Consider the following 20,645-nt stretch of genomic DNA (forward strand, 5'->3'; position numbering starts at 1 on the left):
CTGTGGAGGTCAGCTGTTCTAAAACCACTGCATGACTGATAATGCTTCACAGGGATGCTCCAACCCTGTGCTCACAGTTCACTTTGCATGAACTACAATTTTAGATGGAGGCAAATGTTCAACTTTATGGAAGTTGTAGTATATGGCTTTGGTGTCGCATGTTGCAAGGTAATGACTTGGGAGTGACTTTATTGACACTGGAGTTGCATTACCTCACCACACCACAGCAATGACCTCGCATCTTAAATATGCCAGGGCTTACAAATTACTTTTTGCAATCCTGTTCTGTGCTTGAAACCCACATGCTCTTTTCATTGCACTTCCTCCCTTTCCAGGTGCATGGTGGACAGCAAGTATGAAACCTGTAGCTCCCATTTTGTGCCTCCCAGAACCAACAATGCAATCAATTTAATTGTTGATGCTTTCCAGTTCAACACGCTGTCCCCTCTGGTAGGTTTCCCTTTGTACCTGCTCATCCCTATACTGGGCTTTGGCACCCAGATCTCTTCCAATGCAAATGGAGTTTCTTCTGCTACTCTGACACCAGTGCCGTGTTCACTCTTCGTAAAACGATATTGCCAGCATGTGTTGGAAGTGTGACTTTTGCATAAAGTGAATGGCTATGATCGTGCCGTGTTTAGGTGGTGTGGCCTGACGCTCATTCAATGTAGTTAAGATGTCTGACGCGCACTGCTTGCATGCATGAACACAAATGGTTAGCTGCAGAAGTTGACCAAGTTGCTCTCCAGTAATCTGGTGTCTAGTCTGTCTAATATTGCTAAGGAAATAATCCTCCATTCTATTCCCAAGGTAAACAAGTACTACATGCACTGCACAATGGTGGTAACGAGCAACAGCATGGTAACGCAGAGTACCAAATCTTGCCACTATGATAAGAACGTGAACAGGTAGGTTCCATTTCAGGGTTAAAGGTATCGCTCCATTGCATGTCTTGGGTAGTGCAAGATGAAGGCAACAATTAATGATGTGTTAATTTTCTAGAACTAAAGATTTGGTTTCCATAGTTCTGGGAGGGTGGCATTCCAATGAGTCACCATGCTCTTTCTAGGAGCATGTAACTTGAGGCAGTTCCATGTGAATAACTACTAATGTCTCTGTTCAGGTGGGTGGAACTTGAAGGTAACCACAGTGTCTGTTCCTGCTGTGACTCTGTGTGCATAAATGAAGATGTGACTTTGCCCATTGGTATGTATACGACCCCCAGAAAGCAAGGGGAAGGGTGTAAAAATTGCAGATCCAGTAACTTCTGCTTGAGTGACTCTTGTAGCAGTGGTAAGACCTTGGCTTGTACGCTAAAATGTATTTATTTTTAAATGTATCCCCTCAGTTACTAAAAGCACCATAAGCAGCGATGCCCTGCTGGTCCTTGAAAAGCAGGGAGGTGACGACGGGGAGAGGAAGACTGGCACGGCCATTCTTGAACTGGAGGAGGACTTGCTGTCTTACGAAGGCGTGTCCAAAGAGGATCGGGAGGCACTGTCTCCAGAGGACGATGCCTTTGACGAGAATGACTATAACAGGCTTTTGGATGTTGAGGCAGAAGGCAATGACAATTCTGATGATCCTAACCAGCATTTGGAAGGTACCTATGATGCCTCCAAGGTGCCAGAGCACAGTGACACTGAGAACTATGAGGGGGCTGGGGAGCCTGGTCACTTCGAAGAGGCGGATGAGTGGAGGGCTCTGTCTGCAGAGGAAGCCGGTATGCTTTTTTAATGATTGAACAATATGTGGCTTTTAACTGGCGTACGGAGGGTCTACCATGAGGAGTATGGGAAGAAGCAAAGTAATATTTCAATTGTCTTATTGAGGATATGGCACGTTTTTTTATTGTTTAAGCACTCTGTAGTTGTGGTGTGTGTTGATTTCTTTTTATTGTGGAACTTTTAAAATCCACATTTCCCTTGTTCTGCATGCAATTCTAATACTGATCATCCGTGTTTCTTTCTCCAGGTGGTAACTGAAGATGCAGTTCTGTCTAGTTATTGGATTATCATGACTGCTAAATAAAGGTGTTGACATTTTTTTTTTTTATACCTTTTTTGTACTTTCAGTTATTTTGTCCCTCCTCCTGAATTGGTTTTAAATGTACCCAGTAAACAAATGGGCTGGATTAAATAAGTTGAGATCAGTTGGCTCCTCTGAACCACCTCCGCTTTTAGATGGGCTGAATGGCCTCCCCTCTCTCTTTTTAGAATGGTGGCTTTTGTTTGGTTTAAGGATGAGACTTGAAACAGAGCTCCTGTTGTAAGTGACTCTGCTATTGCGTAGTTCATCTCCAAGTCGCTTTGGAGAAGTGTCTGCTAAATGACTATAAACTGACTGAATGCTGGTATGTGCTGAGGAAACCACAAATCTAGGACCAACTTTTGCCTTCCGTTTCATTAGAAAGGAAGTGTGACAGCCTCCATACCCACCTTGGTCTGGTGGGATTACACCGCCTGAGAGCAGGGGAAAAAGCTCCCCATGCACTAACATCTGCTGTACTTGAACCACCACATAGTGCCAAATAACCACAACCTAAAACTTTGGACACTGAACAAAAGTTGAATATATATTTGATGTGCCTCAAAGCTCAGGGATGGGAATAAAACTACTAGCTTGATTAGCCACATTGTGTACAGGTAACAAGATCCGGTATCTTATTACACTCCCAGTAAAACCAGGAATGGATCGAACTGCTCTGCAACATGAGTCTTTCTGCCATCCAAAGCATTGGGTAATGTCATGATACAGAACAAACAATCCATATTAATTCAAGTATATGTTAACTATACTTTTTATAGATAGATCAGCAATAGGGTGTTAAGCAGTAATTATTTCCAAGTTTAATAAATAACCAGAATACTTGTACAGCAGAACCTCATTTCTCTGCGCCCCGTTCTACCACGACTTCAATTATCCACGGCTCTGGGTGGGCTATGTGTCCAGACAACTTTTTAATATTCAAGAAACTCGCATACTTTTCTAATTTGAAGTTTTAATGAATCACAGCAGTGGTAGTGCTCTCTTCGGTTTATTCAATGCTTATGTTAATTGGATGGTTGCGCAGACCACCGTAAATCTCAAGTAATAAGCATTCCAGCCGATCTGGTGCCTTTACAGGTTTAACCGCATTAATACTTCAATATAGTAATACAGATATGGTTAATTATATGCTTAGGCTCTTTGGACTAAAACATAATTTCTATACCTTATAGCAATACATCAATATAAAAGAGATACCAAATTCACATATGCGCTATATTGAACTATAAGAACTGTCTTCAAAAGGCAGAGACTTGTGAATACGACCAAACAGCAATCAGTTTTTTTTTCAGAGATCTTCAGAGCATAGACCACACAATTTGTAGTTAGCAAGTCGCGTGATCCTTGACTGCGGTTTTACCTTGGTTTTTATAGGATTTTTCCCTCCATTGACTACATGAGTGCCAATTAAATCTGATCACCAATCTGCTTTGACAGTTTCTATCTTTGAGTTAATGATATTTTCTAGAAGGATCCGGTCAACTCTATTTTCAAAATTTAAGTGAATGTGAGCGCATGGTTCACTATCTTCCACCCCTCCTTTCCCTAAAAATGAGGTAAACTGGAGTTCACAGGGTCCTTGCTACCAAATTCAATGCAAGTATATGCGAGAGGTGTTTTTAATATGTAACACCAGCTCTATTTAATGATTTTAACCTGGGTCAAAAAAATATAAATGTCCCTCTTAGCTGCGTATTATGTTACCTTTTCAGTGTGTTGTCAATGGGTCAGTTTAACTTCATATACAAATGTGTGCTAACAAAGTATTTGACAACGACTGCCTCTGAATACGCATACAGTGGCAAGTCCAGTTATTTTCATTTAAAATCAAGATATAATAAACTATGTTAAATATAATATCCTTGTATTAACTGGTACCAAGCTTGACCTCCCTCTCGGTTTCTAAAAATTTGCCTGCACAAGCAGGTTTCAGACACCTGCTGGTTATCATTCAAGGTTGGCAAATCCCGTGGGATCTGCCTGTCAGTCATGGCAGTGACACAGAGAGGTGGGGAAGAGGGTGTGCGCGCTTTCCCCCTCTCTGAGTGGCTGGGAGGCGGATTTTAGTGGGATTGTTGATCCTATAAATTAATACTGTGCTGTTTCCTCGGATCTGCCCCTTTAGACCTGAACAACGAGCAAGCGGTCTCGCTGCTCGGCAAGACCACAGATGGACAGGAGAAAAGACCTGAAACTCAGAGAGAAGAAACTAAAGAAATAGAGAGAAAGTGGGGAATCCTTGGACAGACCCCGATGAGGCTGTGTGGTCCAGTGGTTAAAGAAAAGGGCTTGTAACCAGGAGGTCCCTGGTTTAAATCCCACCTCAGCCACTAAATCATTGTGTTACTCTGAGCAAGTCACTTAACCTCCTTGTGCTCCGTCTTTCGGGTGAGATGTAACTGTAAGTGACTCTGCAGCTGATGCATTGTTCACACACCCTAGTCTCTGTAAGTCGCCTTGGATAAAGGCGTCTGCTAAATAAACAAATAATAATATTGTTTTAGAGTTAGCTGACGAAACAGCATAGAGTAGGACGGAGACCCGGGTCGTAAGGGTAGCGGCGACTGGGGAAAATCACGCTGCAAAGTGCAGCACATTTATTTTGTAGTTTTCATTACTGTGTTTTATTTTCCCTGTTTCTTTTTGCCTTTTCGTTTTTCATTATTTTGAGCACCTGCTGCGAGTGCACCTGAACTGTACTGAGTACCCTGCCGTGGTATTCCCGTAGGTTCTGGATACCATAGTTGTTAGCCAGACCACGGACAACAGCGCCCTCTGTGGGCTAAAAGAAATCAATACAAATCACACGATTAAAAAAAATAAAACCGAGCACCTGTGCGGTGTTTCAATTACAACTTCTGTCTCCTGTGTCAGTGAATACCCACAGCCTTCCATAGGGTCCATCAAATAACCGCACACCCTTGCAACCGAGGCCTTCCATGCAAAAGGATCTAATGATTTATAGCACAAAAGGGAGGTGCCAGAACTGTCTGTGACAATTAGTTCTCCTGAGGCATTTACTTGGTGAAGCCCGGCAAACATATTTTGCGTCGCTGAAACAAAAGACTATGATGGACTTTCTCAAGGTTCAAAAGAACGGCTTGCACCAGTGAGTTGTTTAAAAAAAGCGGTTGTGAAAAATAAAACACTTCTGTTGTTATGTATACTGTTAAAATGTAAGAACTTAAAATGACTGGTTACTGTATTTTATTCATGCATTCTTAGTCACACGCAATGACACCACATGAAAATGAAAAAGACTTAGGAGTTTATGTTGACTCAGAAATGTCTTCATCTAGACAATGTGGGGAAGCTATAAAAAAAGGCCAACAAGATGCTTGGATATATTGTGAGAAGTGTTGAATTTAAATCAAGGGAAGTAATGTTAAAACTTTACAATGCATTAGTAAGACCTCACCTAGAATATTATGTTCAGTTCTGGTCACCTCGTTACAAAAAGGATACTGCTGCTCCAGAAAGAATGCAAAGAAGAGCGACCAGAATTATCCCGGGTTTAAAAGGCATGTCCTATGCAGACAGGCTAAAAGAATTGAATCTATTCAGTCTTGAACAAAGAAGACTACGCAGTGATCTGATTCAAGCAATCAAAATCCTAAAAGGTATTGACACTGTCGATCCAGGGGACTTTTTCGACCTGAAAAAAGAAACACGGACCAGGGGTCACAGATAGAGATTAGATAGAGGCATTCAAAACAGAAAACAGGAGGCACTTTTTTACACAGAGAATTGTGAGGGTCTGGAACCAACTCTCCAGTAATGTTGTTGAAGCTGACACCCTGGAAGAAGTTGCTTGATGAGATTCTGGGATCAATAAGCTACTAACAACCAAATGAGCAAGATGGGCCGAATGGCTTCCTCTCGTTTGTAAACTTTCTTATGTTCTTATGTTCTTATCCGTGGATCATACACACACACACACACACGTATATATATATATAAAAAAAATCACACAAATATAGTTTACTTACAGTTTTTTATTTTTCAAGAGAAACTCCAAATAAAATGTAAACTAAATTTACAACAAAATAAATCCTTTTCAAAATTGCTATTATAGTTTTGTCTTTTTATGTTTCACAGCAGGGTTGAGTTGGGGGCGTTCAGTCAAAACAAGAGCAGCACGGTCTGTGCCATCAAACTTTTATGAGAACACGTTCCATTTGCTGCTGACCTACAATAACAGCGTTCATTTTTTTCTATATAGTTTTTCTAAATCTCCCTTTTCTAAGGCTTTTAATGGTAGTTTAAGGATATGTTATAAAGAATTACACTATGTAACACAATTTTTGTTCCTGGGTAGTAAGTGTTATTTCCTAATTGCTTATGCCTCAAAAGTATAGAAAATGGCTATTATTCCCCACAAACTTTGCTTTTGTGACCAGGACAGTGATATTTTGAAATTTACCTATTTCCAATGAGAAAACGGGCGAATTTGTGTCTTTTCGTTCACATAAATTCAGAAAAAAACAACATATGAATCCAAATTAACATGTATTTATACTAAAGTAATACAAAAATGACTACAAAAGATTTAGAAGTAAGTAGTTTTTCGAGATTTACGATTATACTGTAAATCACTTTCACGAATCAGCCCCCAAAAGTAGTCTCCCATCATGTTCTCGTTATACTGTCCTTGGTAGAGGCGTTCAAAGTCCAGTATATCCTGGTGGAAGCGCTCGCCTTGCTCCTCCGAGTACGCTCCCATGTTCTCCTTGAATTTATCAAGATGAGCATCAAGGATATGGACTTTGAGGGACATCCTACAGCCCACTGTGCCGTAGTTCTTCACCAGAGTCTCAACCAGCTCCACATAGTTTTCGGCCTTGTGATTGCCCAGGAAGCCCCGAACCACTGCGACAAAGCTGTTCCAAGCCGCTTTCTCCTTACTAGTGAGCTTCTTGGGGAATTCTTTGCACTCCAGGATCTTCTTTATCTTCCCTAAGACAGCTTAGGGAAGAAGTCTTGAAGGTACTTGAAGGCTGCCGACTCCTTATCTAGAGCTCTGACAAATTGTTTCATAAGGCCCAATTTGATGTGCAGTGGTGGCATCAGCACCTTCCGGGGGTCCACCAGTGGCTCCCACTTGACGTTGTTCCTCCCCACAGAGAACTCGGTCCGCTTGGAAGAGTCCACCATGCAGAAGTAGCAGTTGCTTGAGTGGTCAGTGGGTTCCCGCTAAATTCTTGGGATAGCGAACATCATGGCTCTCTTTTCCCCTCTGTACCATCCTACAAAAATACATTTATTTCACCCATGACTAATGTGTAAGAGATTCTCGCAACATTTTTCATATATGATATATTTTTTCAATAACATTGAAAATTGTAAAACATTTTAAAATTAAAAACGTTTACAATTTTAAAAATTTTAACAAATTTTATAACATAAAATTCCAAGCAACAATTGTCCATCTTACCTTCCAGAGTTTTTTTGCAGTGCTCGCAGGTGAAATGAGGTGCCCAGGGTTTGTCTTGATCCCCGACAGGCATGCCGAAATATGCCTTGTAGGCCTCACACATCTTAGCAGATGCTTCCACGGAATACTTTTTCGCTCTTGTCTTGATAAATTGGCTACAGACATAGCAAAATGCGTCTGCCGGATGCTTGCAGCCTCTTGATGCCATCTCAGAAAAATGCAGATATGTATCCACTTAGGCAGCTGGAACTAAACTGAACTGGTGGGCTTAAGGCCCCTGTATTTATACTACTATTTATATTACTGGAAAGTTCTAGAAAGTTCTAGAAGTTACTCAACGTTTACTCAGCACTGAATCTATCTGGAATCTTCTGGAAAATAGGTAAATTTCAAAATATCACTGTCCTGGTCACAAAAGCAAAGTTTGTGGGGAATAATAGCCATTTTCTATACTTTTGAGGCATAAGCAATTAGGAAATAACACTTACTACCCAGGAACCAAAGAAAAAAAAAATTGTTACACGGTGTTATTTAAAGGAAGGAGGACACGATATTAGAAGGAAATTATACGATGCTACCACAATGCAGTGCTGCAAAAAATCAGGCATAATAACAAACATTGTAATGACTGTACCGTGGCACAAAGCATTCATCTAAATCATAATAAACCTGTAATCCTTAATAATTGTCCACATGTAACTGGTAAGCTTACACATCCAGTTCTCCCAAGAACATATCAAAACGGATGTTGATGAACTACAGCTAGCACATATATATATATTGCATTATATGCGCTAATAAATATATATATATATATATATATATATATATATATATATATATATATATAATCATATAAAAGGCTTTATTTTCGAAATTAGCGCATATAATGCATGACGTAAAAAATGAAAAACTATAATAAAATGAACATTTCAAAAGAAGATATTGTGTAACCAGCTGCAAACTCGTTATATGTAGGCCTACATACACAATTATAAAATCGAAATAATTATTTATAAAAAATAACATAAAAAAGAAAATAACTCCGTTCCCACAGTGTAACGGGAATGCGCATTCAGGGAAACATACTTCAAAGTAGCCCCCATATTAGCACAATCCACACAGATGTAACGCTTATCAACTTGTGTGCATTTACCACATACTGCTCTTTCACACTCGGCACAGCTATCAGAAGTTTTATTTGTATTGTATTTAGTTACCTGGCATTGTTGTCTGATGCGTGTGTCACTTGATGGCTACGCACTGTATCCAGTTTGAGCTGCGTTTCCCTGCAGCTTTGCAGTTTTCTGAGCCAAATGTTTCTGCCAAAGCTCCGTGGCTAGCATCATAAGAGATCTATCCTGCTGATATTTCCCCCGGTGCATTCATTGTACGAAACGAAGGAATTGATGGCTGCCACGTCCAGCACATTGTAAAATACAGCACCTGGACACTGGTGATTGCTTTCAGTGAGTACTAGTTTTGCGCAGAAGGTGGAAACGCTCTTCTTCTTTGTTTACTGTTGCAACCAGGCTGTATTTTTTTCTTCAACTGTTTCGCTAATTACAGTGAAATAATAGATATGTATATTGGTAACATTCATCTCTTTTCCTAAGCACGGTTACATCAGCCTAACACACTGTCACCCAGTCTCTGACCAGCGGGGGGCGAGTTTTATCTTTGCACAGGTAGGGGCAGGTCCGCTGCCAGCCAAAACCTGATCCCATATTTGACAGGTTTGTTTGTCCAGCGACACCGTGCTTTTGTCGGAAACAGCTGCTTGTCCATGTAATGTTTTATGTTTAGCTTGAAACAGGCATTTTTGTTTTCAATGAAGTCGTTCCAAATTTCTGATGCCAAGGCAAATATATTTGTAGTTGCTCTCAAATCAAAACGCAAAAATATCAAGGATTTATCGAACAATTCTTATAATAGTAATATTATAATACAGCAGACTATATATGCTCACTTAGACAGCCAGACGGCAGTTCTCCAAGGAATTGATAGGATTACACTAGATATTTGGATAACACACATCTAGAAGTCAAGAGCAATATTCTATTCTATTCAAATACATACTGCTGTAAACTCGGAGGTACAGATAACAAACAGGCTTGTATACATTTTAAAAAAAACATAGCGTATCGTAGGTTAAACTAACAATAAAAGCATGTGTTGTAGCAAGCCGTCAAAATGACTACTTTTGGCTGTTCTAGGTAGAAGTGCTCATAACTTTATTTATTTATTTTTGCGATTCTGACCTATTTTTTTAAGCATGCTGCTTATTTGAATATAGTGCTTTAGCATTAAACTAAGAAAAACAACCTCTGACTGCAGCACAAGCACGCCGCCTTCAATTTCCAGTTCGTGCCCAGTTTCAACCAGATGTTATAGCCAGATGTATTGCTTTTTTACCCTTAATTTAGATCGTTTTGCATATTTTTTTATTCTGGAACCATATTTTTGAATATGATTGCCGAGTGTTTCTGTAATTAAAGTAACGAGTGCTAATCTGGCGCCCTTGGAAATCGGGACATTTTTTAAATTTTGGAGAAAAATGTCGGGACCAATAATTGGAAGTGATTGAATGGGAGGGAGGGCAACATTGGTTCTATAGCACATAGAATATTTATTATATAACATATGGAAGTGACGTCACAATAAATAAGAAATAGCTCTCCCGTTTAATTATTATTTTTGAACTACATGTTATAAACATATAGTGTAGGATTACCACCACAGCGGCTAGAAAATTGGCTCGTGGTTTGAATCATACAGGTGCAGTGGTATCCCAAGCATTACTACTATGTACTGCAGTTCTAGCAACGCAATACGACTCAAATAAATGCGTTTCTGCAAAGATTACGGGTTAGATTTGCAAATCAAAATAAAGAAAAAACAAAAGCAACTGCCAGCACACGAGAGACAGACTGACATTTGACACCCGATCTGACTAGAATCAATCGATTGAATGGGAGGTTATCAAGAAGAATCATCTGGTTTAACTGTCATTTAACGGGGGTCCATTGAAGGTGTTAGAGGTGATCGTCACATTTGACTACAGGGGTAATTAGCTGGCATTGGTCACAGGTGATTATTGTTAATGGGCAGCGCTATAAAAGTGTGGTCTGGAAGAACTAAGGTATCTCTTCGGTTCTTGCTATGGGTATAATGGAGTTGTTTGCTGGGTGCCGTGGAGCGTCCCGGTCATTGCGCCGTTCCGGTCCATCGGCGATGCAGTTTTTCCTCCTTTTTTCCTGCTTTTTTGTTGCAGGTATTTTTCCTTCGCAGATCTCTGCGGAGCACGGCGAAACAGAGACGTATAGCGAGCTACGCAGCAAGGGAAAGGTTGCTATTGAGCAAGTACAGGGCGAGGAATACGATCCTATTGAGCAAGTACAGGGCGAGGAGTACGACCCCATTGCGCAGGTACAGGGCGAGGAGCACGACCCCATCGAGCAGGTGCAGGGTGAGGAGTACGACCCTATTGAGCAGGTGCAAGGCGAGGAGCACGACCCTATTGAGCAGGGTGAGGAGTACGACCCAATTGAGCAGGGCGAGGAGCACGACCCCATTGAGCAGGTGCAGGGTGAGGAGTACGACCCTATTGAGCAGGTGCAAGGCGAGGAGCACGACCCTATTGAGCAGGGTGAGGAGTACGACCCCATTGAGCAGGGTGAGGAGTACGACCCTATTGAGCAGGTGCAGGGTGAGGAGTACGACCCCATTGTGCAGGTGCAGGGCGAGGAGCACGACCCCATTGTGCAGGGCGAGGAGCACGACCCCATTGTGCAGGGCGAGGAGCACGACCCCATTGTGCAGGGCGAGGAGCACGACCCCATTGTGCAGGGCGAGGAGCACGACCCCATTGTGCAGGGCGAGGAGCACGACCCCATTGTGCAGGGCGAGGAGCACGACCCCATTGTGCAGGGCGAGGAGCACGACCCCATTGTGCAGGGCGAGGAGCACGACCCCATTGTGCAGGGCGAGGAGCACGACCCCATTGTGCAGGGCGAGGAGCACGACCCCATTGTGCAGGGCGAGGAGCACGACCCTATTGAGCAGGTGCAGGGCGAGGAGCACGACCCTATTGAGCAGGGCGAGGAGCACGATCCCATTGAGCAGGTGCAGGGCGAGGAGCACGACCCCATTGAGCAGGGCGAGGAGCACGACCCCATTGAGCAGGTGCAAGGTGAGGAGCACGACCCCATTGTGCAGGGCGAGGAGCACGACCCCATTGTGCAGGGCGAGGAGCACGACCCCATTCAGCAAGTTGAGGAGATACACAGTGAGGAAAATGTTCCGGTTCAACCTCCAATACAACCAAGGCCTTACCCTCTAAAGTTTATTCCGCCTTACGGCATCCCAGTGCCTGTCACTCCCTTTCCTTTCAAGCTGCTTAGCCCTCGGGTGATCCCTGTCAATGCGCCCGTGCCGCCTGAGCTCCAAAAGGTCATGAATCCCAAGCCTGTTCTTATGCCCCGGCCGCTACCCATTAGTCTTGCTGCAGCGGTCCGCGTGTTGTGCAGCGAAAACAAAATGTACGTGAGGGTAAGGACTGACCTGTACGGATTCAAGTGTAAAGCAGGCCAGTTGACTCTGGGGACCAACTGCAGAAGCAATGGAGTCTCTGGTGGGTATCTTCTCTTTACATACGGCCTCGAAGAATGTGGAAGCCAGGCGTCTGTGAGTATCCCATGCTGTAGAGAGTTCTGACTTTACATATTTCTAGCTTCACTTGACTGTTACAAGCAATGGATGATGCATCAGGGTGTGTGGGGTGGTGCTTTTTTAATATACGTCAATATAGTTTCAGGCACTATGTGTAATGTTACGATTCCTATGTATGTAGTGTGTGCTTTTATTTGTGTATAATTTGAAACCTGCTTTCCGATGTTCTAACTCCAATTTAACTTCATATTCTCTTTCTACACCACCTTCAAGGTGGAAGCTGGACAGTTGGTCTACAAGAACGTCCTTAAATATGTGCCATCTGTGCAAAACAGTACAATTCGGAGATCTATGCCATTCACTGTACCCCTTCAGTGTCGTTACTATAGGTAAGGAACCGCTTTATAAGTATACGGCATGGCAAAAGCGGACTTGTTTATTCTTTTAAATCACCCCGGTTTTAAAAGCGGTTTAACAAAGCTAATGTCCAAGAGTCGTCTTGCATTGAAAAACTCGTCCGCTTGATTCTTCCTGTTTGTAGGTATCACCATGTCTACAGGCACGGTATTCGTCCGCTTTGGAGGAATCCAACTCGGTTCAAGAGTCTCAAGACCCCATACGGCTTTGCCCTAAAAATAATTAATGGTAAGCGGAACTCTTCAACGGTTATATAACTATATAAAGCGTAGTGTAGTACCTACAGCATGTCTTGGGATCTGTATATCATTAAGGGTTCCCTATTATCTATGATTTTAAATAGGGTGTATACAGATGAGGACAAGTACTGTTGAAGTGGGGGTGCTACACTGTACTGTGGTTCTCCTGGGAGTGCACATGTCAAAATAGGGTCCTGTTTTAATGCTAATCCCCAACTGCATGCTTCAACTGTCTGTTCCTCCCCCCTTGTGTGTGGTGTGTTTTTTTTTTTTTTTACTCCTTAGGTGACTGGGTTCCTGAGCGCATGATGAATACATTCTACCTTGGACAACCCATACACTTTCAAGCTACTACAAATCTTACTATTCCTGGGACAAAGCTTTTCATCCACCGCTGTTATGCAACAGCGTCTCCAGCTTCAAATTCAACGCCCAGATACACAGTGATTGAGAATTATGGGTAAGACTATTGGTTATTATACGAAAACCTGAAACACTGCTCTCCTGGCTTTCTATGGAGGGCAGCTGTTCTAAAACCACTGCATGACTGATGATGCTTCACAGGGATGCTCCAACCCTGCGCTCACAGTTCACTTTGCATGAAGTACAATTTTAGATGGAGGCAAATGTTCAACTTTATGGAAGTTGTAGTATATGGCTTTGGTGTCGCATGTTGCAAGGTAATGACTTGGGAGTGACTTTATTGACACTGGAGTTGCATTACCTCAACACACCACAGCAATGACATTGCATCTTAAATATGCCAGGGCTTACAAATTACTTTTTGCAATCCTGTTCTGTGCTTGAAACCCACATGCTCTTTTCATTGCACTTCCTCCCTTTCCAGGTGCATGGTGGACAGCAAGTATGAAACCTGTAGCTCCCATTTTGTGCCTCCCAGAACCAACAATACAATCAATTTAATTGTTGATGCTTTCCAGTTCAACACGCTGTCCCCTCTGGTAGGTTTCCCTTTGTACCTGCTCATCCCTATACTGGGCTTTGGCACCCAGATCTCTTCCAATGCAATTGGAGTTTCTTCTGCTACTCTGACACCAGTGCCGTGTTCACTCTTCGTAAAACGATATTGCCAGCATGTGTTGGAAGTGTGACTTTTGCATGAAGTGACTGGCAGCCCAAAGTTAATGGCTATGATCGTGCCGTGTTTAGGTGGTGTGGCCTGACGCTCATTCAATGTAGTTAAGATGTCTGACGCGCACTGCTTGCATGCATGAACACAAATGGTTAGCTGCAGAAGTTGACCAAGTTGCTCTCCAGTAATCTGGTGTATAGTCTGTCTGATATTGCTAAGGAAATAATCCTCCATTCTATTCCCAATGTAAACAAGTACTACATGCACTGCACAATGGTGGTAACGAGCAACAGCATGGTAACGCAGAGTACCAAATCTTGCCACTATGATAAGAACGTGAACAGGTAGGTTCCATTTAAGGGTTAAAGGTATCGCTCCATTGCATGTCTTGGGTAGTGCAAGATGAAGGCAACAATTAATGATGTGTTAATTTTCTAGAACTAAAGATTTGGTTTCCATAGTTCTGGGAGGGTGGCATTCCAATGAGGCACCATGCTCTTTCTAGGAGCATGTAACTTGAGGCAGTTCCATGTGAATAACTACTAATGTCTCTGTTCAGGTGGGTGGAACTTGAAGGTAACCACAGTGTCTGTTCCTGCTGTGACTCTGTGTGCATAAATGAAGATGTGACTTTGCCCATCGGTATGTATACGACCCCCAGAAAGCAAGGGGAAGGGTGTAAAAATTGCAGATCCAGTAACTTCTGCTTGAGTGACTCTTGTAGCAGTGGTAAGACCTTGGCTTGTACGCTAAAATGTATTTATTTTTAAATGTATCCCCTCAGTTACTAAGAGCACCATAAGCAGCGATGCCCTGCTGGTCCTTGAAAAGCAGGGAGGTGACGACGGGGAGAGGAAGACTGGCGCGGCCATTCTTGAACTGGAGGAGGACTTGCTGTCTTCCGAAGGCGTGTCCAAAGAGGATCGGGAGGCACTGTCTCCAGAGGACGATGCCTTTGATGAGAATGACTATAACAGGCTTTTGGATGTTGAGGCAGAAGGCAATGACAATTCTGATGATCCTAACCAGCATTTGGAAGGTACCTATGATGCCTCCAAGGTGCCAGAGCACAGTGACACTGAGAACTATGAGGGGGCTGGGGAGCCTGGTCACTTCGAAGAGGCGGATGAGTGGAGGGCTCTGTCTGCAGAGGAAGCCGGTATGCTTTTTTAATTCTTGCACATTCTGTGGCTTTTAACTGGCGTACGGAGGGTCTACCATGAGGAGTATGGGAAGAAGCAAAGTAATATTTAAATTGTCTTATTGAGGATATGGCACGTTTTTTATTGTTTAGTTTTTGGAGATGAAGCACTCTGTAGTTGTGGTGCACTTTTAAAATCCACATTGCCCTTGTTCTGCATGCAATTCTAATACTGATCATCCGTGTTTCTTTCTCCAGGTGGTAACTGAAGATGCAGTTCTGTCTAGTTGTTGGATTATCATGACTGCTAAATAAAGGTGTTGACATTTTTGTATACCTTTTTTGTACTTTCAGTTATTTTGTCCCTCATCTGAATTGGTTTTAAATGTACCCAGTAAACAAATGGGCTGGATTAAATAAGTTGATCAGTTGGCTCCTCTGAACCACCTCTGATTTTAGATGGGCTGAATGGCCTCCCCTCTATCTTTTTAGAATGGTGGCTTTTGTTTGGTTTAAGGATGAGACTTGAAACAGAGCTCCTGTTGTAAGTGACTCTGCTATTGCGTAGTTCATCTCCAAGTCGCTTTGGAGAAGTGTCTGCTAAATGACTATAAACTGACTGAATGCTGGTATGTGCTGAGGAAACCACAAATCTAGGACCAACTTTTGCCTTCCGTTTCATTAGAAAGGAAGTGTGACAGCCTCCATACCCACCTTGGTCTGGTGGGATTACACCGCCTGAGAGCAGGGGAAAAAGCTCCCCATGCACTAACATCTGCTGTACTTAAACCACCACATCGTGCCAAAGAACCACAACCTAAAACTTTGGACACTGAACAAAAGTTGAATATCTATTTGATGTGCCTCAAAGCTCAGGGATGGAAATAAAACTACTAGCTTGATTAGCCACATTGTGTACAGGTAACAAGATCAGGTATCTTATTACACTCCCAGTAAAACCAGGACTGGATCCAACTGCTCTGCAACATGAGTCTTTCTGCCATCCAAAAGCAATGTCATGATACAGAACAAACAATCCATATTAATTCAAGTATATGTTAACTATACTTTTTATAGATAGAGCAGCAATAGGGTGTTAAGCAGTTCCAAAAGTTTAATAAATAACCAGAGTACTTGTACAGCAGAACCTCATTTCTCTGCGCCCCGTTCTACCACGACTTCAATTATCCACGGCTCTGGGTGGGCTATATGTCCAGACAACTTTTTAATATTCAAGAAACTCTCATACTTTTCTAATTTGAAGTTTTAATGAATCACAGCAGTGGTAGTGCTCTCTTTGGTTTATTCAATGCTTATGTTAATTGGATGGTTGCGCAGACCACCGTAAATCTCAAGTAATAAGCATTCTAGGCGATCTGGTGCCTTTACAGATTTAACACCATTAATACTTCAATATAGTAATACAGATATGGTTAACTATATGCTTAGGCTATGCATACATAAAGTTAAAAACATCCACTGCTAAATTCCAGAATATTCAATATATATCACACTCGTTGGACTAAAACATAATTTCTATACCTTATAGCAATGCATCCATATAGAAGAGTTACCAAATTCACATAATGCTTACCTTCCAGTATATGGAAGTGTAGTGTAGGATATATTGAAATATAAGAACTGTCTTCAAAAGGCAGAGACTTGAGAATACGACCAAACAGCAATCAGTTTTTTTTTCCCCAGAGATCTTCAGAGCATAGACCACACAACTTGTAGTTAGCAAGTCGCGTGATCCTTGACTGTGGTTTTACCTTGGTTTTTATAGGATTTTTCCCTCCATTGAATACATGAGGAGTCCCAATTAAATCTGATCACCAATCTGCTTTGACAGTTTCTATCTTTGAGTTAATGATATTTTCTAGAAGGATCTGGTCAACTCTATTTTCAAAATTTAAGTGAATGTGAGCGCATGCTTCACTGTCTTCCACCCCTCCTTTCCCTAAAAATGAGGTAAACTGGAGTTCACAGGGTCCTTGCTACCAAATTCAATGCAAGTATATGCAAGAGGTGTTTTTAATATGTAACACCAGCTCTATTTAATGATTTTAACCTGGGTCAAAAAAATATAAATGTTCCTCTTAGCTGCGTATTATGTTACCTTTTCAGTGTGTTGTCAATGGGTCAGTTTAACTTCATATACAAATGTGTGCTAACAAAGTATTTGACAAAGACTGCCTCTGAATACGCATACAGTGGCAAGTCCAGTTATTTTCATTTAAAATCAAGATATAATAAATGTTAAATATAATATCCTTGTATTAACTGGTACCGTGCTTGGACCAAGCTTGACCTCCCTCTTGGTTTCTAAAAATTTGCCTGCACAAGCAGGTTTCAGACACCTGTTGGTTATCTTTCAAGGTTGGCAAATCCCGTGGGATCTGCCTGTCAGTCATGGCAGTGACACAGAGAGGTGGGGAAGAGGGTGTGCGCGCTTTCCCTCTCTCTGAGTGGCTGGGAGGCGGATTTTAGTGGGATTGTTGATCCTATAAATTAATACTGTGCTGTTTCCTCAGATCTGCCCCTTTAGATCTGAACAACGAGCAAGCGGTCTCGCTGCTCGGCAAGACCACAGACGGACAGGAGAAAAGACCTGAAACTCAGAGAGAAGAAACTAAAGAAATAGAGAGAAAGTGGGGAATCCTTGGACAGACCCCGATGAGGCTGTGTGGTCCAGTGGTTAAAGAAAAGGGCTTGTAACCAGGAGGTCCCTGGTTCAAATCCCACCTCAGCCACTAAATCATTGTGTTACCCTGAGCAAGTCACTTAACCTCCTTGTGCTCCGTCTTTCGGGTGAGATATAACTGTAAGTGACTCTGCAGCTGATGCATTGTTCACACACCCTAGTCTCTGTAAGTCGCCTTGGATAAAGGCGTCTGTTAAATAAACAAATAATAATAATATTGTTTTAGAGTTAGCTGACGAAACAGCATAGAGTAGGACGGAGACCCGGGTCGTAAGGGTAGCGGCGACTGGGGAAAATCACGCTGCAAAGTGTAGCACATTTATTTTGTAGTTTTCATTACTGTGTTTTTCATTATTTTGAGCACCTGCTGCGAGTGCCCCTGAACTGTACTGAGTACCCTGCCGTGGTATTCCCGTAGGTTCTGGATACCATAGTTGTTAGCCAGACCACGGACAACAGCGCCCTCTGCGGGCTAAAAGAAATCAATACAAATCACACGATTAAAAAATAAAACCGAGCACCTGTGCGGTGTTTCAATTACAACTTCTGTCTCCTGTGTCAGTGAATACCCACAGCCTTCCATAGGGTCCATCAAAGAACCGCACACCCTTGCAACCGAGGCCTTCCATGCAAAAGGATCTAATGATTTATAGCACAAAAGGGAGGTGCCTGATCCGTCTGTGACAATTAGTTCTCCTGAGGCATTTACTTGGTGAAGCCCGGCAAACATATTTTGCGTCGCTGAAACAAAAGACCATGATGGACTTTCTCAAGGTTCAAAAGAACGGCTTGCACCAGTGAGTTGTTTAAAAAAAGCGGTTGTGAAAAATAAAACACTTCTGTTGTTATGTATACTGTTAAAATGTAAGAACTTAAAATGACTGGTTACTGTATTTTATTCATGCATTCTTAGTCACACGCAATGACACCACATGAAAATGAAAAAGACTTTGGAGTTTATGTTGACTCAGAAATGTCCTCATCTAGACAATGTGGGAAAGCTTTAAAAAAAATGCCAACAAGATACTTGTATATATTGTGAGACGTGATTAATTTAAATCAAGGGAAGTAATGTTAAAACTTTACAATGCATTAGTAAGACCTCACCTAGAATATTGTGTTCAGTTCTGGTCACCTCGTTACAAAAAGGATACTGCTGATCTAGAAAGAGTGCAAAGAAGAGCGACCAGGATCCCGGGTTTAAAAGGCATGTCCTATGCAGACAGGCTAAAAGAATTGAATCTATTCAGTCTTGAACAAAGAAGACTAGGCAGTGATCTGATTCAAGCAATCAAAATCCTAAAAGGTATTGACAATGTCGACCCAGGGGACTTTTTCGACCTGAAAAAAGATACACGGACCAGGGGTCACAGATAGAGATTAGATAAAGAGGCATTCAGAACAGAAAACAGGAGGCACTTTTTTACACAGAGAATTGTGAGGGTCTGGAACCAACTCCCCAGTAATGTTGTTGAAGCTGACACCCTGGAAGAAGTTGCTTGATGAGATTCTGGGATCAATAAGCTACTAACAACCAAACGAGCAAGATGGGCCGAATGGCTTCCTCTCGTTTGTAAACTTTCTTATGTTCTTATGTTGAGAGTGCATTCCACGCACACTCTTTGCTATCACAAGCCATTGAGACTGAGCCTCATTTAAACATTTAGAATATTTTGTTCTTATCCGTGGATCATACACACACACACACACATACACACACACACGTATATATATATAAAAAAATTCACACAAATATAGTTTACTTACAGTTTTTTTTATTTTTCAAGAGAAACTCCAAATAAAATGTAAACTAAATGTACAACAAAATAAATCCTTTTCAAAATTGCTATTATAGTTTTGTCTTTTTGTGTTTCACAGCAGGGTTGAGTTGGGGGCTTTCAGTCAAAACAAGAGCAGCACGGTCTGTGCCATCAAACTTTTATGAGAACACGTTCCATTTGCTGCTGACCTACAATAACAGCGTTCATTTTTTTCTATATAGTTTTTCTAAATCTCCCTTTTCTAAGGCTTTTAATGGTAGTTTAAGGATATGTTATAAAGAATTATTTAAAGGAAGGAGGACACGATATTAGAAGGAAATTCTACGATGCTACCACAATGCAGTGCTGCAAAAAATCAGGCATAATAACAAACATTGTAATGACTGTACCGTGGCACAAAGCACTCATCTAAATCATAATAAACCTGTAATCCTTAATAATTGTCCTCATGTAACTGGTATGCTTACACATCCAGTTCTCCCAAGAACATATCAAAACGGATGTTGATGAACTACAGCTAGCACATATATATATATATATATATATATATATATATATATATATATATATATATATATATATATATATATATATATATATTGCATTATATGCGCTAATTTGTATATATATATATATATATATATATATATATATATATATATATATATATATATATATATATATATATAAAAGGATTTATTTTCGAAATATATAATGCATGACGCAAAAAATGAAAAACTATAATAAAATGAACATTTCAAAAGAAGATATTGTGTAAACAGGTGTAAACTGCTATATGTACATACGAAATTGTGAAAACGAAGTCATTATTTACAAAAATAACATAAAGGGCTTTTTTTCACATACTTCCAAAAAATGAAAAACTATAATAAAATAAACATTTAAAAAGAAAATATTGTGTAACCAGCTGCAAACTCGTTATATGTAGGCCTACATACACAATTGTGAAATCGAAATAATTATTTATAAAAAAAATAACATAAAAAAGAAAATAACTCCGTTCCCACAGTGTAACGGGAATGCGCATTCAGGGAAACATGCTTCAAAGTAGCCCCCATATTAGCACAATCCACACAGATGTAACGCTTATCAACT

General features: G+C 41.3%; 1 protein-coding gene and 1 long non-coding RNA gene across 3 annotated transcripts in view; both read left to right on the plus strand.

The window, feature by feature from the left end:
- Positions 1 to 15,313, plus strand: part of LOC131736991 (probable serine/threonine-protein kinase kinX) — an 80,171-nt gene extending 64,858 nt beyond the window's left edge. The window contains exons 5-11 of the mRNA XM_059023568.1: positions 11,642 to 12,169; positions 12,428 to 12,543; positions 13,658 to 13,772; positions 14,123 to 14,247; positions 14,463 to 14,479; positions 14,688 to 15,062; positions 15,303 to 15,313. Coding sequence (XP_058879551.1) covers positions 11,642 to 12,169; positions 12,428 to 12,543; positions 13,658 to 13,772; positions 14,123 to 14,247; positions 14,463 to 14,479; positions 14,688 to 15,062; positions 15,303 to 15,313 — 1,287 coding nt within the window. The remainder of the gene's footprint in view (positions 1 to 11,641; positions 12,170 to 12,427; positions 12,544 to 13,657; positions 13,773 to 14,122; positions 14,248 to 14,462; positions 14,480 to 14,687; positions 15,063 to 15,302) is intronic.
- On the plus strand, positions 1,120 to 2,046 carry LOC131722970 (uncharacterized). 2 transcript variants are annotated; one of them, XR_009320084.1, is made up of 3 exons: positions 1,120 to 1,206; positions 1,349 to 1,723; positions 1,975 to 2,046. It is a non-coding gene; the product is annotated as an uncharacterized LOC131722970 (long non-coding RNA). The 2 variants fall into 2 exon arrangements; XR_009320082.1 differs by lacking the exon at positions 1,120 to 1,206 and having other exon boundaries at positions 1,213 to 1,723.
- Positions 15,314 to 20,645: the final 5,332 nt, after the last annotated feature.

The sequence above is a fragment of the Acipenser ruthenus genome, chromosome 1, assembly GCF_902713425.1.
Source record: "Acipenser ruthenus chromosome 1, fAciRut3.2 maternal haplotype, whole genome shotgun sequence".
NCBI lineage: Eukaryota > Metazoa > Chordata > Actinopteri > Acipenseriformes > Acipenseridae > Acipenser > Acipenser ruthenus.